Source organism: Urocitellus parryii, chromosome 11, assembly GCF_045843805.1.
Source record: "Urocitellus parryii isolate mUroPar1 chromosome 11, mUroPar1.hap1, whole genome shotgun sequence".
In the NCBI taxonomy this organism is placed as follows: Eukaryota; Metazoa; Chordata; class Mammalia; order Rodentia; family Sciuridae; genus Urocitellus; species Urocitellus parryii.
Window position 1 is genome coordinate 6819848 of NC_135541.1, and position 27417 is coordinate 6847264.

The 27417-nt window shown below is 52.4% G+C and overlaps 1 protein-coding gene across 2 annotated transcripts; it reads left to right on the forward strand.

The window, feature by feature from the left end:
• On the forward strand, window positions 1-26859 carry Mfn2 (mitofusin 2). Of its 2 annotated transcripts, none has more exons than XM_026397979.2 (20): window positions 1-218; window positions 949-1089; window positions 1491-1575; window positions 6315-6493; window positions 8592-8727; window positions 12831-12993; window positions 13580-13704; window positions 14558-14666; window positions 14768-14875; window positions 16187-16340; window positions 16544-16611; window positions 16723-16844; window positions 18228-18354; window positions 18722-18826; window positions 19091-19193; window positions 19656-19876; window positions 20413-20568; window positions 22508-22704; window positions 23463-23597; window positions 24904-26859. In XM_026397979.2, the coding sequence occupies exons 4-20, from the start codon at window positions 6319-6321 to the stop codon at window positions 24971-24973; spliced, it is 2274 nt and encodes a 757-aa protein (XP_026253764.1). In that variant the 5' UTR covers window positions 1-218; window positions 949-1089; window positions 1491-1575; window positions 6315-6318; the 3' UTR covers window positions 24974-26859. The 2 variants fall into 2 exon arrangements, with proteins under 2 accessions (XP_026253764.1, XP_026253765.1); XM_026397980.2 differs by having other exon boundaries at window positions 1508-1575.
• The last annotated feature ends 558 nt before the right edge of the window (window positions 26860-27417 follow it).

Consider the following 27417-nt stretch of genomic DNA (forward strand, 5'->3'; position numbering starts at 1 on the left):
GAGCGCCGAGACGCCTCTCGATGCGCACAGCCGTGGGTTCCCTGAACCTTAGGAGTAATAGAATCCAACTGACTGATCTTGAAGTCCACCGGTTCATCCTGGCCGAGCGGCAAACCCGCGGCGGCTGGTGACGCGCGCACTCCCTCCGCCTTTCCCTGGGTGGCGCCTGCTGGTGACGTTGTGGGTGTGATGGCCGCCGCGAGGCCGGGAAGGTGAAGGTGAGAGGGCGAGCGCGCTGGGGTGGTGGGAGCGGCCGGCCCCGGCCCGGAGAGTCCAGAACAGCCTGGCCTGGGCCGGTGGGACGCTGGGGCCCCCAGGGGTCAGGATCCGGCCGGACAGGCGTCCCCACGCTGCGGCCTCGCCTCCGGCCCGCACGGCCCTGCGAGGAGCCGGTGGGGCGCGGGACCCCGGGCAGGGGCGTGGGGTCCCCTGGCGCCCCCGTCGCCCCGCCTCCCCAGACCCCTGCCCTTTCGGTTTTCATCTGGCCCTCTTTTGCTCAGCGCCTGACAGGTGCCCCGGGTCAGTGCGGGCAGCCTGCCCTGCCCTCCCGCAGCCGCCTCGTACAGCAGCTGGGACCCACTGACTTCCAGTCAGTTCCACTGCTCTTCCCCACCACCCTGCCCCGCGACTCTCGTTGGCAGTTTGTCCTCAAGCCCAGTCCTCGCCCTGGTTGTGCTCCCTCCCCTCCCCCTCTGGACGTGCCTGACGGGCCGCAGGGCACCTCCCTGGTGCACATGGTTGAACACATGTGTGATCAACCTGCACCTGTGTTGTGTTTTCCCCGGGCCATTTGCTCACATGACAGCCCTGCTCCCCAGTACCTCAATGAGTAAGCTTCCCTCAGGGATGAGTCTGTTTGGCTTTCAAACCTGATTAGACATGTTTTGCACATCAGTTGTTTTCCTCTTTTGGTCACCTGTTGACATCTCCCTTTTCCTTTCCAATAAGTCGGGACAGGTGGAGTCAACACAATCAATAGCCAACCTCGACCTGAGACAGCACAGAGGAGAACCCAAATTCTTTTCGTTTTTTTGACTCCAGCCATGTCCATGATGCCCACCCTGTGAAAAGTCTCTTACCATCCAAAAAGTAAGTGGTGCCTGTGACTTCTGGTGCCCCGGATCAGGGTTCAGTGGGAAGGGGCATGCTGTGCCCGCCCTGGCCCTGCAGTGGCAAATTTCTGGGATGGGGTCCTGCTTGTACAGATCTATATGGTGCTTTGCTAACTGTGTGGAACAAAAATATTATATCTCCTTTTTACTTCGTGGAGGATTTCGCTGGGCCTGTTTAAAGGTTGGCAGTTCAGGAAGTGGCTGGGATCTCCTGGGCTCCCTGAGGGTAGTCTCTCTCTCCCTTGTTTGTTCTTCTCAACTGTGCTGACTCTTCTCCTCCCCGTCTCTGCCCAGCAGAGGTTGGCTCCTTATCACAGCTCTTCTAAGAGTCTGCTCTGCTCCCTTTACCCTGTATACTCTTTTGTTTCAATTTCTCAGCTTCTCCTCTGTTCCAGTTGTGCCAGCAGACGATCCGTGGATCCATTTTATTTTCCCTGCTAGGAGTTGCTGTACATAAAACTGGGTAAGGAGGTGGTGTGGATTCAGGGACTGTGCTTGGGATCCAAACACACCTTGCAGTGAATTTTGCTACTGCCTTGCTTCCACCCCAGATAGCTAATACTCCTCAACTAATAGCCTAGGGCCTAGGTAGAGGCAAAGCTTTTGATCACCTTGAAGTGCTAATAGCAGTTTCCATTCAGAGTTGGGTTTGTTTCCAGTCTTAAGTTAATATCTGTTGTGCCTCTAGCACTTCTGGGGGGTGGAATTAGACTACCAGGATAAATGAACCTTTCCCTAAAGTGTGATCCTCAGAATTTTGAAGGCTGTTAACAAAGAAGAGTTTTCTTGACTGAAAAAAAATTTTGTGCAATGCTGATCAAATATACTTAAATTGCATTTAAACTGGTCTTCCTTGCCAAGGCCTTTACTGTGTTCATGTGTGCCAGTGGAGAGGGGTGGTGGCGTGTGGTGTGGTACAAACTGATTCTAGCATGGAACCCTTTTTACATGGAACATTAGGTATAAGTAGAGTTCTGTGGACCATACTTTAGGAAGTACTGCTGTAAACTGTCTGAAACCATAAACTCAAGATCACTTTGAGGCTGTCATAAAAACCTGGAGTGTGTAATTGACACTGGAATTGGGCCCTCTGGCTCAGCTATGCTTAGGTGACAGGTCCCACATGCCTGCAGCAAGCCCTGTGGTGAAATAGGACTATCAGGGCTTTCCAGAGGAGCAACAGGAACTCAGCTGCTCTCTCTGCTCTGGAAGGATAGTCAGCAGACAATCCCCTGAGGCAGTGGGGTCTCTATCTTGGCTTTTGGGCATATTTTGCAACTTTTTTTTTAATATTTATTTTTTAGTTTTTGGTGGACACAACATCTTTATTTGTATGTGGTGCTGAGGATCGAACCCAGCACCGTGCTCATGCCAGGCGAGTGCGCTACCGCTTGAGCCACATCCCCAGCCCCCATATTTTGCAACTTTAGTTATGTTCAGTTTGCTTTTTGGAAGGATTCAATTTCAGAATCTGAAAGGTTTGTTCAACTCTTTTGACTCATGGAACTCTAAATAGATAGCTAAAAACTGCTTTTTAGGAAAAAAGTGCATTTGTGTATCTAGAAATGGCAAGTTTAAGGTGGTGTCCCTGGGAGGGTGTTTACTCACTCATCCTTTATCTGACAGTGGTGCAGGAGGAAGGTAGCAATGGAAAGAGGTCGATCGCTGCTCTGTGAAAGATGGGCTCTCTAGGAGCTCAGGGGACACAAGGTGATTAAAAACTAAAAATCAGATAAGGGTGTGTGTCCTCTATGGAGGACATAATACCCAAGTTGGTGCTAGAAGGACAGCAGGAGTATGCCAGGATGGTGAGAAAAAGAGTCCAGACAGAGAGGAGGACTAAGTGCGGAATCTTGGCTCGGGAATTAGGAGGGCTGGAGAAATCAGACAGCATGAAGGAGTCAGCAGTTTTAGGAACGTTTGGGGCATGCCGCTGCAGGTGGGCAAGGGCAGCAGCCACTAGGCCAGCTGAACTCCAGCAGACCTTTAACCTTGAACCACTAAGCTTTGACTGGTGTGCGTTCCCTTCAATCTTTCACTTACTGAGCACTAATGCTTTTGGTTCATACCCTTTGGGCTTGCAGATCATGATCAGGACTTAAAAGCACCTGCTTCTAAAAGCCCAGCTGTGATCAGGGAACTGGCTTCCTGCAAGCCAGTCACTTCTGGGACCTCGAAGAACTGACCTCTCCAGCTGATCTGTTTGCTTGATAGCCATGGTAGGGAGGGGGGTTTCTTCCCTGACACCTGGGTGTTTGTGGGGAGAGCCTTATATCTTGCTGGTAGAGTTTATTACTTTTGCTTTAAACAAAAAGAACTCCCTTTGAGCTCTCACTGTGTGCCACCAATTGCTCATGTCATTGTCTTTAGTCTTCTCAGGGTTGATGTGGTGTCTTACTTGTACACACAGAGTCCAAAGTTCTGAAATGAAGTGAGTTGCTTTTATGGCCCAGAGAGGGAACCAGCAGGGTTTGCACCCAGCTGTTACCTGATTTCAGAGTCATCTGCATCGCTATGTCATGCCCCATCCCAGACCCTGTTCTCTTCTCTGTGGCTGGCTTTGCTCCTCTCCTGCCTGCCCACGCCCCCTGCTTACAGTGTGCTCTCCTTTTCTGTTTGAAGGAGCTGGAGAGTCACCTTGTTTTTAGTTCTCTTTCTCAGGACTCCACTGTCTTTTATTTTTGGGGGAGGTACCAGGGATTGAACTCAGGGGCACTCAAGCACTGAGCCACATCCCCAGCCCTATTTTGTACTTTATTTAGAGACAGGGTCTCAATGAGTTGCTTAGGGCCTCACTAAGTTGCTGAGATGGCTTTGAACTCATGAGCCTCCTGCCTCAGTCTCCCAAGCCACTGGGATTACAGGTGGGCACTACCTCACTGGACTCCACTGTCTTTTTTTTTTTTTTTTAAAGAGAGAGTAGAGAGAGAGAGAGAGAGAGAGAGAGAATTTTTAATATTTATTTTTTAGTTCTTGGCAAACACATCTTTGTTGGTATGTGGTGCTGAGGATCGAACCCGGGCCACACGCATGTCAGGCAAGCGCGCTACCGCTTGAGCCACATCCCCAGCCCTCCACTGTCTTTTTTAATAAAAAAAAAAAAAAAAAAAAAAAAAAAAAAAAAAAAAAAAAAAAAAAAACCAGGCCAGGTACAGTGGCACACACCTGTAATCCCAGCAGTTTTAGGGGCTGAGGCAAGAGGATCACAAATTCAAAGCCAGCCTCAGCAACTTAGTGAGGCCATCAGCAACTTAGCAAGACCCTGTCTCAAAATGAAAAATATAAAAGGGCTAGAGATGTTCTCGGTGGTTGAGCACCCCTGGGCTCAATCCTGGTCCCCCCGCCCCCTGCCCCCCAAAAAAAAGAAGAAGAAGAAGAAAGCTGTGTGGTTCTGTAGTGTCATGGAGGAGGAAGGGAAACAGTAGTTTCCTCCCAAGGAATCTGTGACGCTGCAAAGAAATTGTATATTTGAGCAACACACGTGGGTACTATCTCCCTGTGTGTCTGTGTGTCCTGCCTACCCTTTGGGATGGTTAGTACTTTTGCGGGGAGGGACGTGATACTTGGAATTGAACTGAACCACATCCCCAGTCCTTTTATTTTTTATTTTGAGATAGGGACTCACTAAGTTGCTTCTGGCCTCACTAAATTGCTGAGGCTGGCCTTAAACTTGCAATCCTTCAGTTTCAGCCTCCGGAGCTGCTGGGATTACAGGTGTGTGCCTTGCTGGGATCATCAGTTCTTGGGAGCCAGCTTTAGCATTCATCTTTGGGTGCTTTTTTCTGGATGTTTCTTCTGCTTCTCTGCTCGACACCCTTTGGCACTACTTGGGAGTTTCTTGTGTGTGCTCATCCCTGAGCACCTGTCTCATATTCCAACTAGAAACTCAAATCCGGCTGGGCTGCCAGGAGGGTGGCTGGGAATAGAGTGCTACAGTAGGGCACACACAGTTCACTTGCTGCCTCTTCCAGGGAGAGACCTTTACCTTTGTCCTCAGGATGGGAAGGCTCTGTGGGGCAGTGGCTCTGTGTGAGGACCCTCAGGAAGACCTGGCAGGCTCCACTTTTGGGGGCAGGGTTCCCAGCCATGCCTGGGAGCTACCTTCTCTGGAATATTCACCTCTTGACCTTAGCCAAGACCTCTAGGTCTTTGGAGTCAAGTCTCACAGCCCCTAACATGTTATTGCTGTGAAGGGAGAAAAAAAAGTATACAAAGATGCATGTGATTGAGGGAAGCAGGAGAGCGCCACCCAGAAACAAGCTATTAACGCACCTTGTGTTAACAGTGCCTATCACAAAATAGTAGTTATATAGTTTTTTTTTTGGTTTCCAAATGTTCTATAGCATACATGTGTTAGACTAGGAGACCAATAGATGTTTTCTAAAATAAGTTTTAGAAGTAGGTATTTCTTACTTGAGGATCACTCTTCTTTGTTTCCATCCCTCCAGCAAACAGACAAATCCTGTTAGGAATTAGGGCCACTGGACTCCTGGACAGCAGAGTGGCAGGGGGTAGGGTGGGAGTGGACATCACTGACGTTGAGCAGCACTTTGCTGACGCTTTTTTTTTAGGTGTTACAGTATAAGAGATGAGTCAGATTTCTGTTGCACTTTTCTTCCTTAGACTTGGAGGAGGGCTTCTGATGTCACTCAGGGTTCCACCCCATCACTCTCTGAGGTGCTTGTCAGCTGCTCAGCAGGCGAGGAATGGCCATTGGTGGGCCTGAACTCAGGGCTGTGGCTCCAGGTGTCTGAGTGCCCATGCAGCGGGTCAGGAGACTGGCCTGTGTCTTGGGGGCCTCCCTTCCTACTCTGATGTGCTGGTTCTCGTCTTGCCATCTCTTGAGTGTATGCTGGTTGCCCCAATTTCTATTTTGGGAGGGGTACCAGGTATTGAACTCAGGGCCCTTGACCACTGAGCCACATCCCTAGCCCTATTTTGTATTTTATTTAGAGACAGGGTCTCAGTGAGTTGCTTAGGGCCTCACTCTTTGCTGAAGCTGGCTTTGAACTCATGATCCTCCTGCCCCAGCCTCCCGAGCCGCTGGGATTACAGGCTTGTGCCACCACACCCTGCTGGTTGCCCTGTATTCTTGATAGAACTCAGAACTGGTCCTGGCTCTCCTCTTACCCCATGCCGTGCCCACAGCTGACTGTCCCAGGTGGCTGTTCCTGGGCTCACTCACAAGGTCTTGTCTTGCAGCGCAATGTCCCTGCTTTTCTCTCGATGCAACTCTATCGTCGCAGTCAAGAAGGATAAGAGACACATGGCTGAGGTGAATGCTTCCCCGCTCAAGCACTTTGTCACTGCCAAGAAGAAGATCAATGGCATCTTTGAACAGCTGGGGGCCTATATCCAGGAGAGTGCCACCTTCCTTGAAGGTAAAACTGTCACCTGTTCATCAGGCTCCCTTTGGTCCATTGAGATGGTTAGCAGGATTTGGGAGTAAGGAAGTGCAGCCTTGCTTTTGAGGAACTCATGCCAGGGGGGGTGGTCACCCTCCGCCATGCTCTGCTCTTGGAATCCTGTGGAATAGGGCTCCAGGAAGACGTGTGAACTGTCATTTAAGAATTGATTTAAGAATTCTGCATGTTTTGTTTCACTTATCTAAAATGCAAGTTGGTTGAGGCTTGAGAATTGTCCTTGCCTGGGAGTCACTGAGCAGCTTGTGGTCAACTTGTGTGTTCTCCCTGGCCAGTACTGGCTGCTGTAGTGCCAAGCACTGCCAGGTGTGGTTATCCCAGACAGTGTGCCCTCTCGTATTTTTAGTCTGGTGACAGGACTATGAATAGGGAGCTCCTATTACCTCTGCCTTTTCTACTAGTTACTAATTTGAGCCCTGCCTCTAGTTCCTGCTCTACCGGCAGAGAAGGACTGGCTTAAAGGTGTGTGATTGGAGGGTAGAGTGAGTCCTGCTCACTACCTTTCCATTTGGCAGCAGCTCTGCTGTGCCTGGCCTGCGCTGTCAAAGCTGCTGTTCTTCTGGAGCCCAGAGCACTCAGTCGATTCTGGGGGCACATATGTGCTTCAGGGCGGTGTTTATGTGACAAGCGCTTTGATTTCCCTTTTTGTGAAAGTAGACGGCCTGGAGCGATCCCGGTCACCATTACTCTGGGTGGGGAGGGCACCCAGGGCACTGACAAGGGCCTGGCGGACTCCAGGCTGTTGCTTTTGTGTAGCCATGTGCTTGAGGGGCATTGTGAAGGCCATTTCACGTGCCCATATAAAGGAGGAACTTGAGGGGTGGTGACTGGTGAATGGGGTGGGGCTTGTTGACTTGGTCACTTTCTTTGGTGGCATTAACTGTAAGGCAAACTCACTGTGCAGGCTCTGACGTGTCACTTGTCATGCTCTGGATGTTTTGAGAGTGGTCAGGGCAGGGGCCTGTCAGCTTGGTGGTTTGTGGGAGTGTGCCAAGGGGCCAAACGCCATGTCCTCTCCAGCCATGAAGTGCTTCCTTGTGCAGGTGCTGGATGGGATGGGCCAGGATCTTGCTCAGTTGTTTGATTCTGGGATGATCTGCTAGCCTCGTGCCTGCCGAGGCCACTAGGAAAAGCAGTCCCGTGATCTAGGTACCCACTCGCTCAGCCAGCGTGTGAGCACCTGTAGGACACAGACTCAGACAGGTCAGCCTCCCGTAGTAGATGGACAGACAGGTCAGCCCCCAGCTGCACCGTAGAGAAGTTAAGTGCTGAGAGGAGAGAATCCAGGGTGCTGCGGGTATGGAAAAGGGGACCCACTCAGTCTGGAGGGTGTGCCCAGGGGAAGCTTCCTGGGGGCTGTGCCATCTAAGCTGCACCCAAGGCCCAGTAGGAACAGGCCAGGGTTTTCCAAGTTCATCAGTTTATCACAGTGTGGGAGGGGGTTGGGCAGTGCCCACAGAGCCCAGAGGGGTTAAGAGGCTGGTGTTTGGGAGATGGTGAGGTGGAGTGAGAGGCAGTGGGGTAGCAAGAGACCAGGCTGGAGGGGCCAGCAGGACCACTCAGAAAGAACCTTGCACAGTGACAGAGTGGGTAAGAGCCCAGACTCCAGGGTCAGGTTTAGATCCCCACTTTGCCATTTACTGACTCTGCCACGTAAGTAAGGAGGACCGAATGAGGCCACATGCGCACTGTGCCTGAGACAGGTGCCTCAGCCTGGCGCCAGGGGAGAGATTTGGGGCCCAGGAGCAGCAGCATTCAGGTGCCCCAGTGCCCTCTCGGCTCTTTGATTCACTTGATCCTCACGGTAGTCTCATGAAGCAGGTTTGGCTGTTGGCTTGTGTGCCTATGGCACAGAGCTAGGAGGCAGGCAGGACTGGCGTGGGCACCTGGGCGGTCTCGCTCCCACCCGTATTCTTAGCTGCCACCCGGCAGAGCCACAGTAGGGTGCCATCAAGGTGGGCTGGAAGTCCTGGTGAGCACAGCTGCTCGCTGGCCCTTCCCGCCTGTGCCTTGGAGCTCCTGCCCATGCCGTGGCCCATTTTCATCCCCGCTCCAGACACCTACAGGAATGCAGAACTGGACCCCGTTACGACAGAAGAGCAGGTTCTGGATGTCAAAGGCTATCTATCCAAAGTGAGGGGCATCAGCGAGGTGCTGGCCCGGCGGCATATGAAAGTGGCTTTTTTTGGCAGGTGAGTCTTTGAAGCCTTCACAGCTTCCTGGATGGGAGAGGAGGTGAGGGAGGGAGGAAGGCCCTTCGAGCAAGGTCACAGCCAGAGGGTGCCCAGGCAGGGAGTGGAGGGCAGTCCTGAGTTCATTACTCTCTCTCTCTCTCCCCCCAGTGCTGGGGATGGAACCTAGGCCTCCTGTGTGCTGGGTGAGCACTCTGTCCCTGGGCCACATCCCTACCCGCATCACTCTTCTGATTTTTATTTTTTTATTTTTGGTTCTAGGGATTGAACCCAGGGGCGTTTACCCATTGAGCCACATCCCCAACTCTTTTATCTTTTATTTAGAGACAGGGCCTAGCCAAATTGCTGATCCTGGTCTTGAGCTCACCACCCTCCTGCCTCAGCCTCCCAAGCCACTGGGATTATAGGCATGCATCACTGCTCCTGGCTATATTTTTTATTTTGAGACAGAGTTTTGCTAAGTTGCTGAGGCTTGCCTCTAACTTGTGATCCCCTTGCTCCGGCCTCCTGAGTTGCTGAGATTACAGGAGTGTGCCACCATGCCTAGCTTTCCTTATTTTATTTGTAAAATATTTATAACGTAAAATGCACCTTTTTGTGCGGGGTGGTACAGGAGAGTGAATCCAGGGCCTCTTGCACACTAGGCGTGAGCTCTCTTACTGAGCTATGTCCCTAACCCCTAAATTAACCATTTCTAAGTGTATATTCAGGAGTGAGTGTGTTCATATTATTGTACAACCAGTATTCAGAATGTTTTCATCTTACAGAACTGAAATTGTCCCCACTAAATAGTAAGTCCTCATTCTCCCTCTCTCCCAGCAGCCCCCATTCTACTTTCTATCTTTAAGAATTGAACTATTTGGGGCTGGGGATGTGGCTCAAGCGGTAGCGCGCTCGCCTGGCATGCGTGCAGCCCAAGTTCGATCCTCAGCACCACATACAAACAAAGATGTTGTGTCCACCGAAAACTAAAAAAAAATAAATAAATATTAAAATTCTCTCTCTCTCTCTCTCTCTCTCTCTCTCTCGCTCTCTCTCTCTTTAAAAAAAAAAAATTGAACTATTCTGTCTATGCCCTGCCCTTTGTATGAGATTGATGCAAGAGAAGGTGTACCCTAAATATTGAAACTCTAGGGGGCTGGGCTGGGGGCTCAGTGGTAGAGCGCTCACCTGGCATGCAAGAGACACTGAGTTCAATGATGGTGCACACCAGTAGTCACTGGCCTCAGCAACTTAGCAAGGCCCTAAGCAACCTAGGGAGACCCTGTCTCAAAATGAAATTTATCAGCCAGGCAAGATGGTGCACACCTGTAATCCTAGTGACTTGGGAGGCTGAGGCAGGAGGACCACAAGTTCAAGGCCAGCCTCAGGAACTGAGTGAGACTCAAATAAAAATAAATAAAAATGAAAAAGGCCGGGGATGTAGCTCAGTATTAGGCACCCATGGCTTAAATCCCCCATACCAAAAAAATAAGAATTTGACTTTTCTAGGTACCTCATGTGAGTGGACTAGCACAGTACTTGTTTTTTGGTGATTCCTTCCTCTCACTTAGCATAGTGTCCTCAGAATTTTCCACGTTGTAGTTGTGTCAGAATTTCCTTCCTGTCCGAGGTTGCTGCTCTCCCTCCCTGTGTGCAGACCGAGCTTTGTTTATGCGCTCATCTGTCCGTGCACTCCTGGGCTGCTTCCACCTTTTGGCCATGATGAATGACGCCGCCTTGAACATGGGTGTTACCTAGTCCCTGCTCTGAGTTCTTTTAGGTATACATAGAAAGGGAATTGCTGGGCCATATGGCAATTGTATTTTTTTTTTTTTTTTTTTTTTAGAGAGAGAGAGAATTTTTTAATATTTATTTTTTAGTTTTCGGCGGACACAACATCTTTGTTTGTATGTGGTGCTGAGGATCAAACCCGGGCCACATACATGCCAGGCGAGCCACATCCCCAGCCCGGCAATTGTATTTTTTAAAACATTTTTCTTTAGTTATAGATGGACACATAACCTATGTGGTGCTGAGGATTAAAGCCAATGCCTCACACGTGCTAGGCAAGCGCTCTGCCACTGAGCTACCACCCCAGCCCTAGTAATTGTATTTTTCCTGTTCTGGAGAACCACTGTACTGCGGGAGCGACTGTGCCATGGCACATTTACACCCGCAGAGCAGAGCACAAGGACCAGGTTTCTCTAATTTTTGCCAACACTCCCCTGCCCACAGCTGAGGATAGAATCCAGGGTGCTCTACCACTGAGCTACATCATTAGCTCTTTTTATTTTTTATTTTGAAACATGATTTCACTTGATTGGCCTTGAACTTTGTGATACTCCTCCTTAGGCTCCAGTGTAACTGGGGTGCTCATGAGCTCACACACACAGACCCCCACCTCAGCCCACCCACTCCCTGTTCTGGTTTTCGGTCACCACATGTGAAGTAATATCGCTTTGTGGGTTTTGCTGTGTTTGAGATGGGGCCTGCTGTATAGCTTAGGCTAGTCTTGAACTCGGGGGCCTTAGTAATCCTCCTACCTTGGTGCTGGGACTGCAGGCCTGCCAGTGTGCCTGCCTCCTATTGTGAGTTTGGAGTTTTTTTGGGTTTTGGTGCTAAGGATTGAACCCAGGGCTCATGCATGCTGCGCAAACACTCTCCCCAGCCCCTCCCTAGCCCTTCCATTGTGGGTGTGATAAACATTTCTCTAATGAGGGGTGGTGTTGAGCGTCTTCATGCACTTACTAGCCATTTGTGTATCTTCTTTGGAGAAATTCCATTCAAGCTCTTCACTTGTTATTGAGCTGAAGGAACTTTGAGGAACACTCTGTATTGGTAAAATATTTTTTTCCATTCCACGCCTACTCTGTTGATTGTATCCTTTGGTGCAAATAAACTACTATTTCAATGTAGTTTGTCTATTTATATTTTTTGACTGTATTTTTTATGTTATATCTAAGCAATAATTGTCAAATTCAGTGCCATGAAGCTTTTCTCCTATTACAAGAGTTTTATTTTCAGCTTCTTATTACACTGTGGAATCTAGGAGACACTTAAAAAAAAAATCAAATTCCAATACTGTGGAAAGGCCCCAAGACGTACTGGATACCAGGCACACGGTGGTAGCTGAGGGAATAGCCTTGGTGTAGCCCCCAGCTCCCCTGGCCTCCCAGTCCTTCATCCTCACCTCCCTTTGACCCGGAGCAGTGCTGGTCTTGCTGCATGCAGGAAGGCCCATGTGGCTCCGAGGTGTGTGATATGGCTGGGAAGCCTCTGCTCTGCTCTGAATGAGCGTGAGTGTGTGTAGCATTTGGGGAGCTGTGACACCCAAAGTGGACAAGACACTGAGGAGAGCCACCTTAAGCAGAATTTGGAAGTGGGTGGGAAAGGTGGAAGGATGAAGGAGTCTCCCCTGCAGCCGGGCACTCACAGCTGGGATGGGGAGGTGGGGCCTCGTGGGAGGAGGAGCATGGTGGGAAAACAGCAGCCAAACCGGCCCACGTGGAAAACAGGTCTGTGGGGTCTCTGGCGATGGGGGTCTTTGGCCAAGCTCATTTAGACCAAGGAAGATGGCCCTAAGACAGAGGCTATGGTGTCAGTGGGAGTGCCTTGTGTTCGGAGAGGAGCGTCTCCATCAGGGCTGCTGAGCTACTTCTTTTTTATTTATTTTTTTTTTTGAGAATTTTAATATTTATTTTTTAGTTTTCGATGGACACAACATCTTTGTTTGTATGTGGTGCTGAGGATCGAACCCCTGGCCGCTCGCATGCCAGGCGATCGTGCTACCGCTTGAGCCACCTTCCCAGCCCCAGGGCTGCTGAGCTATTTCCTGAGCAGAGCTGGGTTATTATCCAAGGGCAGTTTGCCTGGGGGGGGGGCAGCACGTGGCACAAGCCCCGTGCCCTGAAGTGATGAACTGGGGCACGGCACAGGCTCCTGCCAAGGGGCCTTGCCTATTTCAACAAACCCTAGATGATCCGCTCTGCCTCTCTCGGTGCTACCCGGGCGTTGGTGGCATTGCAGAGAACAAGTCCCCAGACCTCCTGCTCAATAACTGCATGTAAAAGCCAAACCTGTGGCTTCTCTGGGCTTCACTGACAGCCTTTATTGCCTCCTAGGACGAGTAATGGGAAGAGCACCGTGATCAATGCCATGCTCTGGGACAAGGTTCTGCCCTCTGGGATCGGCCACACCACCAATTGCTTCCTGCGGGTGGAGGGCACAGATGGCCACGAGGCCTTCCTGCTCACGGAGGGCTCAGAGGAGAAGAGGAGCGTCAAGGTGGGTGCGCTGCTGAGGCAAGACTGGCCCAACCAGCCCATCCATGTGACAGGCTGGCGCCACCTCCCAGAAGAGAACCACGCCTCCCAGTGGTGAAGATGGGAAACCGTGTTTCAGAGGAGAGAGCAGGCACTGGAGAGGGTGGGAAGGCAGAGAGAGCGCCAAGCAGCCACCCTGCACGCCCAGCCCTCACCAGGGCTCACTGCACTGGGCAGGAGGGGAGTGAGGCCGCTCCTCCTGGGGTACCCCAGTGAGAGCTTCCTGGGTGGCTGTGGGATTCCCACACCCGCTTGGGGTAGTCGCACTTTGATTCTTCTGAGTGGCAGCTGCATTCTCACTCGGGGCCAGGTGCTCGCTATGATTCATAAAGGATTAATCCATGTGCAGCGCATGCAGCTAGGCAGCTGTCGGGAAAGAGGCTTAGAGAGAAGAGAGGAGGCGGTTCTCACAGGTGGCTCCCAGCTTTCAACTTTATGTGTTAAATGAGGAAAAGGAGCAGCCCATGGGCGGCCCTCCCAGGCTCCGGCACCAGAAGTGGGCCTGGGCTCTTCCTTGGCCTTATCTTTCTTTCCTCCTCCATCGCCAGACTGTGAACCAGCTGGCTCACGCCCTCCATCAGGATGAGCAGCTGAACGCTGGCAGCCTGGTGAGTGTGATGTGGCCCAACTCCAAGTGCCCACTTCTGAAGGATGACCTTGTGCTCATGGACAGGTAAGAGGGGAGGAGCCTGGAGGTCCTGGTTTCCCTTTCTGCATGACCCAGGCCCAAGGCCCCAGCAGTCTTTGCTCTGCTCAAGCACTGCTGCCTTTCAGAGGCTCAGCTAGTCCTGCCTCTTGGCTCTCCTCCAGAGCTGGATTGTCATACCCACTGGTATCAGTGCCCTGCACATGTCCTGTTCAACAGATGGGTGGAGAGCTCAGAAGTGGGGAAGGCCCTCAATCCGGCCCAGTACTGGGGTGTGTGTGGGCGAGAGTGTGTGGTGGAGTTGGGGTGCTTCATTCTTCTTGACGCCTTTGCCCCAGCTATGGACAGGTTCCAAAACTGTACCAGGAAATACAGCATTGCTGCACTTACCTGGACTCTCATAGATATAAAAATTCACTTTAATATCTATCCCTAGAGTAAAATCATTAGTCATTACTTTTTTTTTGGTACTCAGGGGCACTCGACCACTGAGCCACATCCCAGCCCTAGTTTGTATTTATTTAGAGAGAAGGTTTCCCTGAGTTGCTTACTGCCTCACTGAGGCTGACTTTGAACTTGTGATCTCCTATCTCAGCCTCCTGAGCCACTGGGATTACAGGTGTGTGCCACTGTGCCCGCCATAGCCATTACACTTTTATAAGTGTGACAGATGTGTGTGCTAAAAAGACGTTTCCAGGCAATCTGGAACGACATGAAGTGGGAAGTGAAAGTTCCCCCAAGAAGGCCAGACCTTCTTCCTCCCCTCCCTGGCTTTCTCTTCTCTGGAGGCTGCCTCACAAGTCCCAGATTTGTTCACAGCAGGAAGAACAGGGCTTGTGCTCTGTGGCCGACCATGTTGGTTTACCCCTGTCACCTTTAGCCCTGGGATTGACGTCACCACAGAGCTGGACAGCTGGATTGACAAATTTTGTTTGGATGCTGACGTGTTTGTGTTGGTGGCCAACTCAGAGTCCACCCTGATGCAGACGGTAACCCTCCTTTGCCTTCTCCACGGTCCTGGCTGGGCAGGTGGCTGGTGGGGCCTTGGCTTGGCACAGCTCCTCCCCCTGAGGCTCACTCCCTTGTCTAGGAGAAGCAGTTCTTTCACAAGGTCAGCGAGCGTCTCTCCCGCCCCAACATCTTCATCCTGAACAACCGCTGGGATGCGTCTGCCTCGGAGCCGGAGTACATGGAGGAGGTTGGTACCTCTTGGCTGCTCAGGGGGTAGAACTCTGTGGGAGCTTTGTCTACCCTGGCCACCTCATGCACCAGATATAATGACTTCCCTGAATTAATTTCTCACCAGCGATTGCCCGGTGTTCCCTTGGTATCTTCTGATGGCATTGAAAGCTCCCTTCCCCTCTCCTGTTCACTTTCTTAGATGACCCTTGTTGAGTGGCTCTCCCCCAGGTCTGAAGACATCCCCCAACTCTGCGTCCTTGGGGCTGTGTTTGCTCATTTGGGTTTATTAAAACACACGGGCTGGGTTAGCTCAGTGGTAGAGATCTCACCTCGTGTGTGGAAGGCACTGGGTTCAGTCCTTAGCACCACATAAAAATAAAGGTATTGTGTCCATCTACAACTAAAATAAAATCTTTAAAACACACACACATACACACACACACACACACACACACACACAGTAAATGTGGAACAGGCACAGCCTTAGGAAGATATCCGACATCCAGGAGAGAAGCTTTAATAAAGGAGAGAGTGATGGGTTCTGCTGACAGCTCACAACTCTTAACTTTATGTGTGAAATGAAAGAAAGGGCAATAGATTGGTGATTTTGGATTTCCTTTGTGGAGCCTGCAGTCAGCAGATGGAAGTCCAGATTTTGGCTGATGCAGGGCAGTAATCCAACCTCCCCCTGTGGGACAGGTATAATAAGTATTGCGGGGGGGGATACCTGTTAGGAGTGCCTTACACGTGTCTACGAGAGGCTGTTATTTATTTTGTGGTGCTGGGGATGGAAACGGGCCCTGTGCACCGTAGGCAAGTGTCCTACTGCTGAGCCACTTCCCCAGCCTTACTTATCCCTGGAGCCCTAGGACGTCAGCGCTGGGAGGGCTTTTCTAGTGGTCCACTCACTGTATGAACGAGGCCCTGGGAAGTCTCAGCTGGTCAGGGCAGAGAACCAGGTTTAGGTTCTTGACCTCCTAGTTCCTTTCTTCTGGGGCACCAAAGTGTGACACTAGATAGAGTCTGACAAGAGGCAATTTGGGGCCTTTCTAAGTGTTTCTGCTTGTACACATGAAGTGTCCTTGTGAGGCCATACCCCAAGACACTCCCACGATAACTTTTGGTTCTGGGAAGTGTGGTGGCTGGAGAGCAGAGATGGGGTGATTTTCACTGTTTGTGTTTGTACCTTTTGAGAGTTTGTACCTTTTGAGAGTCATGTGAACATATTACCTATTTTAAAAAAAGGCAGTGGGGACTATGGGCACCGTCCGGAGGGGCTCACCTGCAGCCCACCATGGTCACATATGCCCCTCTGCTTGGGGTCCAGGTGCGGCGGCAGCACATGGAGCGCTGCACCAGCTTCCTGGTGGATGAGCTGGGTGTGGTGGATCGAGCCCAGGCTGGGGACCGCATCTTCTTTGTGTCTGCCAAGGAGGTGCTCAACGCCCGGATCCAGAAGGCCCAGGGCATGCCAGAAGGAGGTAAGGCAGCTGTGTTCAAGGTGGCGGGTCTTGCAGCAAGTCAGCAGGTGGCAGTCACTCTGGGGTTGGGTTGGTGAGAAGAGCCTGTGGGAGAAGAACTTGCTGTCCAGCCAGTGTCCTGTGTGGTCATAGTTGTGGCCCCTGGGTTCCCCCTTTCTCCTGCTGTCAAGCGTTTCCTCGCTAATGCAGTGCAATTCTCCTAGGGGGCGCTCTTGCAGAAGGCTTTCAAGTGAGGATGTTTGAGTTTCAGAATTTTGAGAGAAGATTTGAGGTAAGTCCTCTGATCCTGGTTTCTGGTGATTCTCCCGAGCTCTCCCGGGATGTTCCTTGGTGCTGTAGACCCTAGGTGGCCCCCGCCTCCCTCGGGCTTCTTTCGTTCCAGGAGTGCATCTCCCAGTCTGCAGTGAAGACGAAATTTGAGCAGCACACAGTCCGGGCTAAGCAGATTGCGGAGGCGGTTCGCTTCATCATGGACTCCCTGCACATCGCGGCTCAGGAGCAGCGGTGAGAGCCCAGGAGCGCAGGCAGGCAGAGAGGGCGCTGAGGAAGGAGCGGTGGCGCTCCGTCCCACCCGGGTCTCAGTGCCTGAACTTTTTTTTTTTCTTTTTGGAACCAGGGATTGAACCTAGGGGGCTCAACCACTGAGCCACACCCCAGCCCTTTTCATTTTTTATTTTAAGTCAGGGTCTCACTAGGTTGTGTATAGCCTCATAAGTTGCATCCAGCCTGAACTCATTTTTAAAAAACTTTTAAATTACTTAAAAAAAAAAAAAGCACAGAGAATAATATAAAAACACCTTGCTTCTGCCACAGAGTTAACATTGTTGATTTATGTTAAAACGGAAAAGGGTGTGAAGTACCCTTTGATCTTTGACCCTTTCCACTCCTCAGGGGCTCCACAGTTATGAATCTGTAATGCCCTCACTTGTTTACAAACTACTTTTTAGCTGGGCATGGTGGCTCATGCCTATGAGCCCAGCAACTCACAAGACTGAGGCAGGAGGACCGCAAGGTCTGGGCCAGCCTCAGCAACTCAGCCAGGCCCTGTCTCAAAAACTAAACAGGCTGCGTGTAGCTCAGTGGTAGAGGCCCTGGGGCCCACCAGACAGGGCTCTGCGTCAGTCTTACAGGACAGATGGGTGGCTGCCCACGTGCTGGTGTGCCTGTGCCTTGCTGCTCCTTGCTCCTTCCAGGCAGCATTGTGTCCCCTCGTCCTTGTCGGAGCTCGTTCGAGTTCCTGAGTGCTGATCGCCACAGGGAGTTCCACTGTGGATATACCTCATTTTCCTGGGTTGATTTTTTAGGCTTCACTTTCCTTAAGCCCTTGCAATTTCTGCCGCAGGGCCGAGTGCCTGTGCGTGCTTGCTCGCTTTCCTAAGTCTTTCTAGGACCGATTCCTAGAGGTGCAGCTGCTCTGCCATAGGGTGGGTGTGTTTTCGGTTTTACTCAGCTTGGCTTTGTTGCTCTCCCGAGTGAGCGGCCATTTCCCCAGTGTCCCCCCAACACTGCCTGTGGCAACTCCCACTTCCGCAGCTCTCCCCACAGCTCCAGGCCTGACCGCTTTTCCTAGGCATCTGGTGGAGTGTAGTACCTCTTTTTAATTTCATTTCCCTGCTTACCAGTGAGGTCAGCACTTTTTCCACATTACTCGGCAGCACCTTTTCTAAACCCCCTTTAGTCTTCCCCTCTTTGTCAACATCTCTCTAACAAATGGAAGATCGAGGAGCACGTGGTTGACTCCTTCTTGCCTGGGAGGGAAGTTCGTGCCTCTGTGTGTTCGTGAAACCTGCCCGGGCAGGATGGCGGGTGGCCCATGCTGCCTCCCAGGGGCCCTCATACTCCCGCCTTGTGGCACGTGGCCTTCTGACTGGTGCTCTTTGCTTGTAGTGTTTACTGCCTGGAAATGCGCGAGGAGCGGCAAGACCGGCTGAGGTTCATCGACAAGCAGCTGGAGCTCCTGGCCCAGGACTATAAACTTCGAATTAAGCAGATTACCGAGGAGGTTGAAAGGCAGGTGAGACTTGAGGAGGAGGCACTTGGGGGAGATTTCAGTGGCATCCAGGGTGTAAGTCTTTCTAGGACTGATTCCTAGAGGTGCAGCTGCTCTGCCTTAGGGTGCCTTGTCAATTCACCTTGTCATCTCAGGGGCTTCTCAGCTTTCCAGGAGGAAGTTAAGGGTATGGAGCTTCCCTGGGGTTCTGTTGTCCACTGTGTGACTCCTCCTCTAGGGGTCTTCCATGCCTGATGGGCGATTGATTGACCAGCTTCTCAGATTGTAGATGAGCCAAGATGCTGCTGGGAGGGGAAACCGTCTGCGAGACTCTGAGGCTAAGGGACCACAATGCTCCCTGGTGCTCAGCAGCGCGCTTCCTCTGCTGTAGGTGTCGACTGCGATGGCCGAGGAGATCAGGCGCCTCTCTGTGCTGGTGGACGAGTACCAGATGGATTTCCACCCCTCTCCAGTGGTCCTCAAGGTCTACAAGAATGTGAGTCATGAAGCAGCGGTGCTCTGGCTGGGGCCCCCTGGATTCTCTTTGGCGGGGCGGTGAGTGCCACGCAGATGGCAGTTCAGCTCCAGCTGGTCTGAAGCAAAATGGAAGGAAGCAGGGTCACAGGAGCTAGGCTACCTCACCTCCTTGGCTTTCATGGTGAGCCTGGGTGACCAGACTCAGGGTCTCCTTGTTCTTTGGCCTCCTGGAAGGAACTCTGACGGGGATGCCTCTTCTCTTAACCTCCCTTTCCTGCTGCAGGAGCTGCACCGCCACATAGAAGAAGGGCTGGGCCGCAACATGTCCGACCGCTGCTCCACGGCCATCACCAGCTCCCTGCAGACCATGCAGCAGGACATGATAGGTTAGTGCCCCAGAGGAGCTTGGGGCTGGGGTTCTGGGGCTGCCTAGGAATCAGGCCAACGTGGAGAAATAACGGCCTTTCCTTCTCTGCCACCTTTGATGACGATTCACCTGGTACCTGTACACTCCTGGTGTGCGCTGTGGGTTAGCTCACTCTGCTCCTAGACCTGGGAACTGCCCTGAGTTACCAGATAGGATTGCCATAGGCAACAATTTGGCCTGCTCCCATAACCCACATGAGGCATGGGGGTAGCAGGTTTGGAGCCTTCAGTTACACAGGGAGAGATGGCCCATCTGTCACGGTGAGGTATGCCCCCAGGCTGACTCATCCTGGGTGTGGACGAGTCCTGGGAGGGACTGCTGAGCAGCCTTCACTGGTGTGGCCTTGGTCCCTGGGGCTTGGCACTGAGTGGCACAGTCCCAGCTGATGTGCTTTCTCCCTGTGTGTTTGTGTCCCTGACAGATGGCTTGAAGCCCCTCCTTCCTGTGTCTGTGCGGAATCAGATAGACATGTTGGTCCCTCGCCAGTGCTTCTCCCTCAGCTACGACTTGAACTGTGACAAGCTGTGTGCTGACTTTCAGGAGGACATTGAGTTCCACTTTTCTCTTGGGTGGACCATGCTGGTGAACAGGTTCCTGGGCCCCAAGAACAGCCGGCGGGCCTTGGTGGGCTACAGTGACCAGGCAAGCAAATTCCCTACCCCAGGCGTCCCCCAGGCTGTCAGCTATGGCAGTGTGTACCACCCCTGGGACACCGCAGTTAACACTACTGCCACAGACCAACCTGGCCTTGTCCTAATTTCAAATGCTAAGGTGATTTTTTAAAAATTCACATTAAAACAAGTAGGTAACTGCCAAGAGGAGGTGACTTTTCACATAGTCCTCTATACTGCCATCGTAAGATGTAGACTTTAATCCCCACCCGGAGCCGTGCATCCTGGCTTTCCATTCACACCCCACACTTTGGAAATGGCTGCTGCCGGCCGGCATGGCTGCTGCTCCCGTCCCGCGGCCCCTGGTGCTGAACTCGCCAGGGCCATCAGGAGGCGTAAAGCCTCCTCTGTGAGGGGCAGAGCTCATTTCCCTTCTTTTTGCCTCTTGGAAGTTGAAGAACTGTTCTCTGTGTCCCTGTCCCAGCTCCTCTAGCCTTGAGGGTCACTGAGGCTTTTGAATGTGAGGCTTGTCACATTCTTCTCACTCTTTGCCATCTCTTTCCTCAGGTTCAGCGTCCCGTCCCTCTGACGCCTGCCAACCCCAGCATGCCCCCCCTGCCACAGGGCTCGCTCACCCAAGAGGAGCTCATGGTCTCCATGGTCACGGGTTTGGCCTCGCTGACATCCAGGACTTCCATGGGCATTCTCGTGGTTGGAGGAGTGGTCAGTGATGAGTCTTCTTGGAGTGGGATGAGGGCCTGAGGGCGGGGCCTGAGGAGCTTTGTGCTGGAGATGGCCTCTGTACTGGTCCTCGCTTCGCAGTGAGCTGAGTGCTTTCTATGGGAGCTGGGGCCTGAGCCCTTCAACATACGTTACTGGCCTCTTTAAGCCTCACTCAGTAATCAGGTGTTTAGCTGGCACCATTCCCACTTCCCAGATGAGGAAAATCCGCAGTGGCTTAGTACAGCTGGGATTTGAGCCATGCCCCATCTGACTGCAAAGCCTGGGTCACACAGTGGGTAGGGGAGTGACCCGAGGCATTGAAAACCTGGGCTCTAGAGAACTAGGCTTGAAAAAAAGGGTGCCTCATTAGCAGGTGGGAACTTGGAAGGGCTTGAGATGGAAAGAAGCCATGCTGGACCTGGAGCCGATTCTCTCCTCCTCCTGGTTTTGTGGCCCCTTCCTTTCCACTCCAAAGTAGCTGGGCTTCTCCACGCCCTGAATGAAGACACACTGCTGCTGGAATCATTTACACCTGAGATTTTCTTGATGCTCTGGCAGGTTCCTTCCTGGACATTTGACAGTGGTGGCAGAGGGTGCCTGTCATGAACACTGCCAGAAATTGCTTTCCCCAAATGTGGGACAGGTGGGACACAGCAGAGCCCCTTCCCTGGGACTACAGGCGGCAGGTGCTCTGGTTCCTTTCCCAAGGTGGTGATGAGTGTGGCAGGAGGGTCACAAGCTGAAACGTTGATACCTGGCAGTCTTGTCCACCCAAATGACCTGCTAAGTGGACACAGACCATAGGCCTCTTTGGTGAAGGAGGAAACTGTATAAGGGGACTGGCCTGGGTCCGCCCAGCAGGGACGGCGGGCCACAGGAGCCTCACTGTCCACCTGTCCCCAGCTCCTTGGTGCAGCCTCATGGCCTTCAGCCATGCCGTTGCACATCAGACCCAGGGAAGCCATCTGCCCAGGTGCTGTACACAACCCTGCTTGTCAGTGTCACCAGAGTGAGCTGTTACACAAGCCAGCTGCAGTGGGGCAGCAGCTTAGGAGGCTGAAGCAGGGGGGATTGCAAGTTCAAAGCCAGCCTCAGCAACTTAGCATGATCCTAACGTAACTCAGCAAGACCCTGTCTCTATATAAAATATACAAAATGGATGGGGGATATGGCTCAGTGGTTAAGCACCCTGGGTTCAATCCCTGCTACCAAAAAAAAAGCACATCAGCATTTATCCTTAAGGCTTCTGCTCAATAGTGGTAGAGTGCTTGCCTAGCTTGTAGGGGGCCACGGGTTCAATCCCTAGCACTGGGAGGAAAATAATCTGCCTGCTTAGATCTGGGCTCTGGTCCACCCTATGTGAGTCTTGTCGTGGCCAGCACTGTTTCCCTCCCAACTGGAGAGAGTCCTTGCCCTCTTGGCCTCAGTGGGGTCAAAGGAGCATTAAAAGAAGGCTTCCAGGGGCTGGGATTGTGGCTCCGTGGCGGAGTGCTTGCCTAGCATGTGTGAGGCACTGGGTTCAATTCTCAGCACCACATATAATATAAATAAGTGAATAAAATAAAGGTTCATCAACATCTAAAAATATATTTAAAAAAAAAAGCTTCCATTGGGCACAGTGGCACACGCCTGTAATCCCAGCAGCTCATGAGGCTGAGGCAGGAGGATCGTGAGTTCAAAGCCAGCCTCAGCAATTTAGCAAGGTGCTAAGCAACTCAGGGAGACCCTGTCTCTAAGTAGAGATAGGGCTGGGGATGTGGCTCAGTGGCTGAGTGCCCCTGAGGTCAATCCCTGATAAAAAAAGAAAAAGGGGGAGCTTCCTAGTGTGACACTAGGCTCCTTGAATGGGGCTCTTTGGGCAGTCCTGGGAGTCTGGGCCCAAAAGGACAGGGGCTGGGGTCAAAGGGGCTCTGCCCTGGGTGACCATGTGCCCCTGCAGGTGTGGAAAGCAGTGGGCTGGAGACTGATTGCCCTTTCCTTCGGGCTGTATGGCCTCCTCTACGTCTATGAGCGTCTGACGTGGACCACCAAGGCCAAGGAGCGCGCCTTCAAGCGCCAGTTTGTTGAGTACGCCAGTGAGAAGCTGCAGCTCATCATCAGCTACACGGGCTCCAACTGCAGCCACCAAGTCCAGCAGTAAGCCGTCCCAGGGGCCTGGGGAGGACTCCGCTCCGGGTGGGTCAGCCCAGTCTTCCTTCTAGTGGGTTGAGTGTCATGGACCCTGGGTCTTTAGCCGGGCAGTGCCAGCTCAGGCCAGGGTAGGGACAGAGGTCTCAGGACATAGGTCTCTGGTCTCCCAAGGAATGAAGAAGAGGGAAGAGGAGTTTTTTAAGGTTGTCCTGGGGAGGTGACTGTGGGTGTAGCTTTGAAATCCTAGATGGCAGCCTATTCTTCGCGGCACCTTGGGGTTGGGGCCTGCTGCCTGCCCTGGGCTGGTAGGGGGTGGGCGTGCCTGCGTCCTCCTCTCTTGCTGTGTGGCAAACATTTTGCTAGTCATTTTGCACCTAACTTTTTGTTTACTTTTCTAATCTTTGAGGTAGATAAAATTATTGGCGTCTCCTTTTTCAAAATAAGGAAACACATTTGAAGAATAGTCCCTTGTTCTAGGCCACTTGGCTGATTAGCGGCAGAGCCAGGCTCTGAATCCCAGCGCTCTTGCCCAAACCGTGACCTCTGCTCTGTGCTGCCACTTCTCATGGCCATGGCAATAACAAGGGGCTTGGTGTTAGGGTCAGTCACATTTCAACAGAGGATAGGAAAGACTCCACCCAACTGGGACGGCGCTGCCGGCAGGGTGGGGGCAGGCCCAGTGGCAGCCCACCTGGAGTGGCCTGGCCACCAGTGGTGTCCTGCTTGACAGCTGCATGCCCAGTGACCCCACCTTTCTCCCTCAGGGAGCTGTCTGGGACCTTTGCTCATTTGTGCCAGCAAGTTGATGTCACCCGGGAGAACCTGGAGCAGGAAATTGCTGCCATGAACAAGAAAATTGAAGTTCTCGATTCACTTCAGAGCAAAGCAAAATTGCTCAGGTAAGGTGCTGGGGCTCCGCTGCTGTCTCTCAGGGACACAGACCTCTCTGGAGGGACCTTAGCCACACGTGTTAGATGTCTGCCAAGCACTGCTGAGTGCCAGGCTCAAGACAGCATCACTGCCTTTGAGGCACCTGTAGTTGGGGCAGGACATGGTGACCTCCTAGGAAGGAAGCTGAAGGGGACCATGTGATGGCCGTTCCTGGGCACCTGTGGGCAGTGCAGTACCTCAGCACTTCATGGCTGCTGTTTCATGAAGCCGCCACTGTCCCCTCAGGCATGTGTTGGTAGCTCCATTTCTAAGCAGGACACTGCCTGTAGAGGTTAGTCCTGGTCTGGGCCCCCACAGGAAATGGTCGGGCGAGGCGGGGCCCAGTTGTGCATGGTGGTAGTAGCCTCCATGCTGGGTGCTGATTTTCCATGCACATGCTAGACTGCCACCGGTGTGTGGTCAGGGTTTCTGAGCCCAGGAAAGGGGTGTGCTACCACATTCACCCACAGGGCAGGATTGGAACCCAGATTTCCAGGTGCTTCACTGAAAGGCAGAGCTCCCATTAGCAGTTTTCCGGAAGGAGCATCAGTCAGAGGAACCAGGGGTCCTAGCTTCTGGCCCAGCACTCAGCTTCCCTGTGACTCACTGTTTTCATCTGTGAAGTAGGAGTAGGAGCTCACGGCAGCCACAGCTGAGGACGAACGTGCCTTGCGTCAGTCCTTGGCTGGTGCGGCCCATGATAACATCAGCACACAGGGACCCTGTACTTCCTGCCCTCGCCCTTGACATCAGAGGCCTGTGGGGCGGCAGAGCCAAAGGGGTGGCACTTCAAAAGGTTTCAGCTCAGGCCCCCCTCACTGGTGGCGGACTTTCCCTTGCCGTGTAGACATGTGCCTCCCCATCCACCACCCCGGGACGTCATCTCCCAGGGACATGCTCCTCTCTGGAGTGCAGGAGGGGGGGCGCACTCTGCTGCTTTTCAAAGCCAAGGACAGGGTCGCTGCAAAGGGCCACAGATAGTGCCCCATCTTCTTGCTCATTAGCAGACACGCTGACTCCAGCAGCTCAAGGACTTGCCCCAGGCCGCACAGCAAACATGGGGCCTGAGAGGCAGAAAAGCCTGACTCCACTCCGTCACTGGGGATCTTAGCAAGTCATCTCCCTCTCTGGGCCCCCTTTCCTCCTCTGTACTGGGGGGTTGATAAGGGTATTGGAGGATTAAATGAGGCTGCCAGTCACTTGTCATTGCATGTAGCTAGTGTCACTGTTACCTGTCCACAATTGCCATTGTTAAAAATGACTATGTCTTTGCAGGAATAAAGCTGGTTGGTTGGACAGCGAGCTCAACATGTTCACGCACCAGTACCTGCAGCCAAGCAGATAGTGGGCGGTTGGAGCAGTGTCCTCGTGGGGAAGGCGCTGTCACCACCCTTGGCACGGTGGGCTCCCTAGGCACGTCAGCTCCGGTCCCTGGCCACCCGAGAGAGTGAACGTATCCACTGTCTCATACCGTTTTGAGCCCTTCAGCACTAGTTATGTCCCCTCCCCTGACCTGCTGCTGCAGGAAGGTCCCCTGGCTCTGACCCCTACAGGAGATTTTAATGATGACCAGACTGCATGGCATCTGGAGTCACAGCCGGGCCCTTCTCTGCTTCATCAGGTTCACTTGATGAAAATCATTTGCTTGATAAGTTCTCGGGTGTCAGTCTTGCAGGATGACTGAAGCCTTCGGGGGCATCAGGCAAGCACCCACCTTCCTCCAGCTCGTGCCACCTGCCCTCCTTGCACCCCAGCTATCCTGCAGAGAGAGGCCACATTGAGAGTGACTGGAATTCCTTCCCAGAAGCATTGGAAATGCTCCTGGGAGTCTGAGTGTCCCAGAAGGACTTGGGGCTTATGTTACCTGGTCATTTGGCTTCAGTGCTCTGTCCGCTTGCAAGCCTTTCAGATGTGTTGGTGGCCACGCTTGGCAGCCCTGGGCTATAGACTGAGGCTGAAGGCAGGGCAGCACTACAGAGCCAGTGGGGGATGGGGGGAGCTCAGAGAGGGAGTGTGGAGGGGTCTGACGCTGGTGACAGTGACGCTGTCAGAGCAGGTGGCCATCACCCCAAGGAGGAGGGACTTGCCTCTCTTCTTGGGATGGCGTTCCTCACTTTGGATTTGGTCCTTGGCCTGCATAGTTTATTTATTATTGATGGGAGCTGGTTTGGTCCAGGTGGTTACAGGATGGTGGGAGGTGGGGCCTTGGTGGCAACTGAGAAGAAAAGGCCCTGCCCGGGAGGCTGGGGAATGTAGCTGGTGCAGAACAGGGGCCTCCGCTGACCTTGTTCTGAGAAGCTCCTGAGCCTGAGAGCCCTACCCTACTAGCTTGGTTGCATCCCCTGCCTTGCCCCAAGCCACCCACCTACCCTCTGGCCTGTTTCCTGTGCCTGCGACTCTGCAGTTGGCCACAAGATAGCGCGGGAGACCCAGCACCCTTCCTCCACTCTCCCTGACCCTCAGAGCTGACACACTGGTTTCACCTTGATTTTGAGAAATGTTCCCTGCCCTTGAGTTTTGAGGTTATTACTGGTTAAAGTGGGGAAGTTCCTGTCACCAAGGTGTTAATGCAAGAGCAGGTCAGAGACATCCCAACAAACCTGCACGGCGAAGCCCAGGGCAAGGCTTGGCAAGGGAACCCTTGTCCTGTTGGTCCATCCAGCCATTGCCCATGTAGTTGGTGCAATGAGGAAAAGGAGTTGGTGGGTAACCACACGGCTGATGTCTTTTCCATGTCCTTGCTTGTCCTTCAGCCCCTCAGTCACTTTGAGGGACAAAATGATGGACTTGGGCCAATGTCGGCATGTGGTAAGGTTGTTCTGAGTGTTTTGCCAGGCCTGGGCCCACAGGGTCACCTCCCAGGGAGTCAGGAAGAATCAGTGTCACACAAACCTATGAATTTTGTGTTCTTTTTTGAAGGGGAAAAAAAAAAACAAAAAACTTTTTTTCAGTGTAGCCCCTGGGGGATAAATGAAATTTTGAGCTTCTTATACAATAAGTAAAATTAAATTCACACCACCGAGGGGAGACGATTTCTGAAGGAAGTGTGGCAGAGGCACTTTAACTAGATGCTGCTAACCTTGTTCTAGTTCATGTTCGTTTCTGGAGCGCAAGGCGAGCTCGACCCAGCGAGTTTTCTCGAATGTATTTAAGGTGTTGTATTTGCCTGAATTCCTCCTGTATCATTGCTGATAATATTGGAAACTAAAATAAAACCTAGTTGGAACCCTGCATGAGGCCCCTGCCTGGAGCTGGCGGTTGCTGAAGGTTCCTGGCACTGCAGGGCCTTCTGAAGGGACATTAGTTTGAGGGGAAGTTCCCTTTCACTCTTGGAAGGAAACCGATTGGCTCAGGAGAACAAGTGGCAAAACTGGCCTCTAAGCCAGGAAGTGTAGAATGATTTCTTCACAGATTTCTCTATAACTCCAAACCATTCATCTTTCACTTAAAAAGTAGATGACTCAGAATGGCCCACCCTCCTTTGACTTCTGAGAATTTCGGTATGACCTTTCCTTCCTCCCTCCCTTCCTAGGCCCTCAGGAATGGATAAGGGTGTGAATGGTGGGCTTCCCTGCCCTTCCACACGCATCCCCTTGACCCAAACACCCGTCTCCCAGGCCACGAACTTGGGGTATCATGCTTGAGTTCACCGTCACACATGCTGTGTCATTGTCTAAATCTGTGGAGGCCCTGACCTTTGTTCACCTCCATCTCGGCCTTCAGTGACTCCCCCAGGCAGCCCCCAGAGTGACTTTTGTATCTAGAGCTCAGCTCCTGCTTTCTGCTCAC

Bases quoted from the DNA above. Each gene is read 5' to 3' on its own strand.
- Mfn2 (XM_026397979.2), top strand. From the start codon at position 6,319: ATGTCCCTGCTTTTCTCTCGATGCAACTCTATCGTCGCAGTCAAGAAG. The intron at 6,494-8,591 runs GTAAAACTGTCA...TCCCCGCTCCAG, and splicing joins GAGTGCCACCTTCCTTGAAG to ACACCTACAGGAATGCAGAA. The intron at 18,827-19,090 runs GTGAGTCATGAA...TTCCTGCTGCAG, and splicing joins TCCTCAAGGTCTACAAGAAT to GAGCTGCACCGCCACATAGA.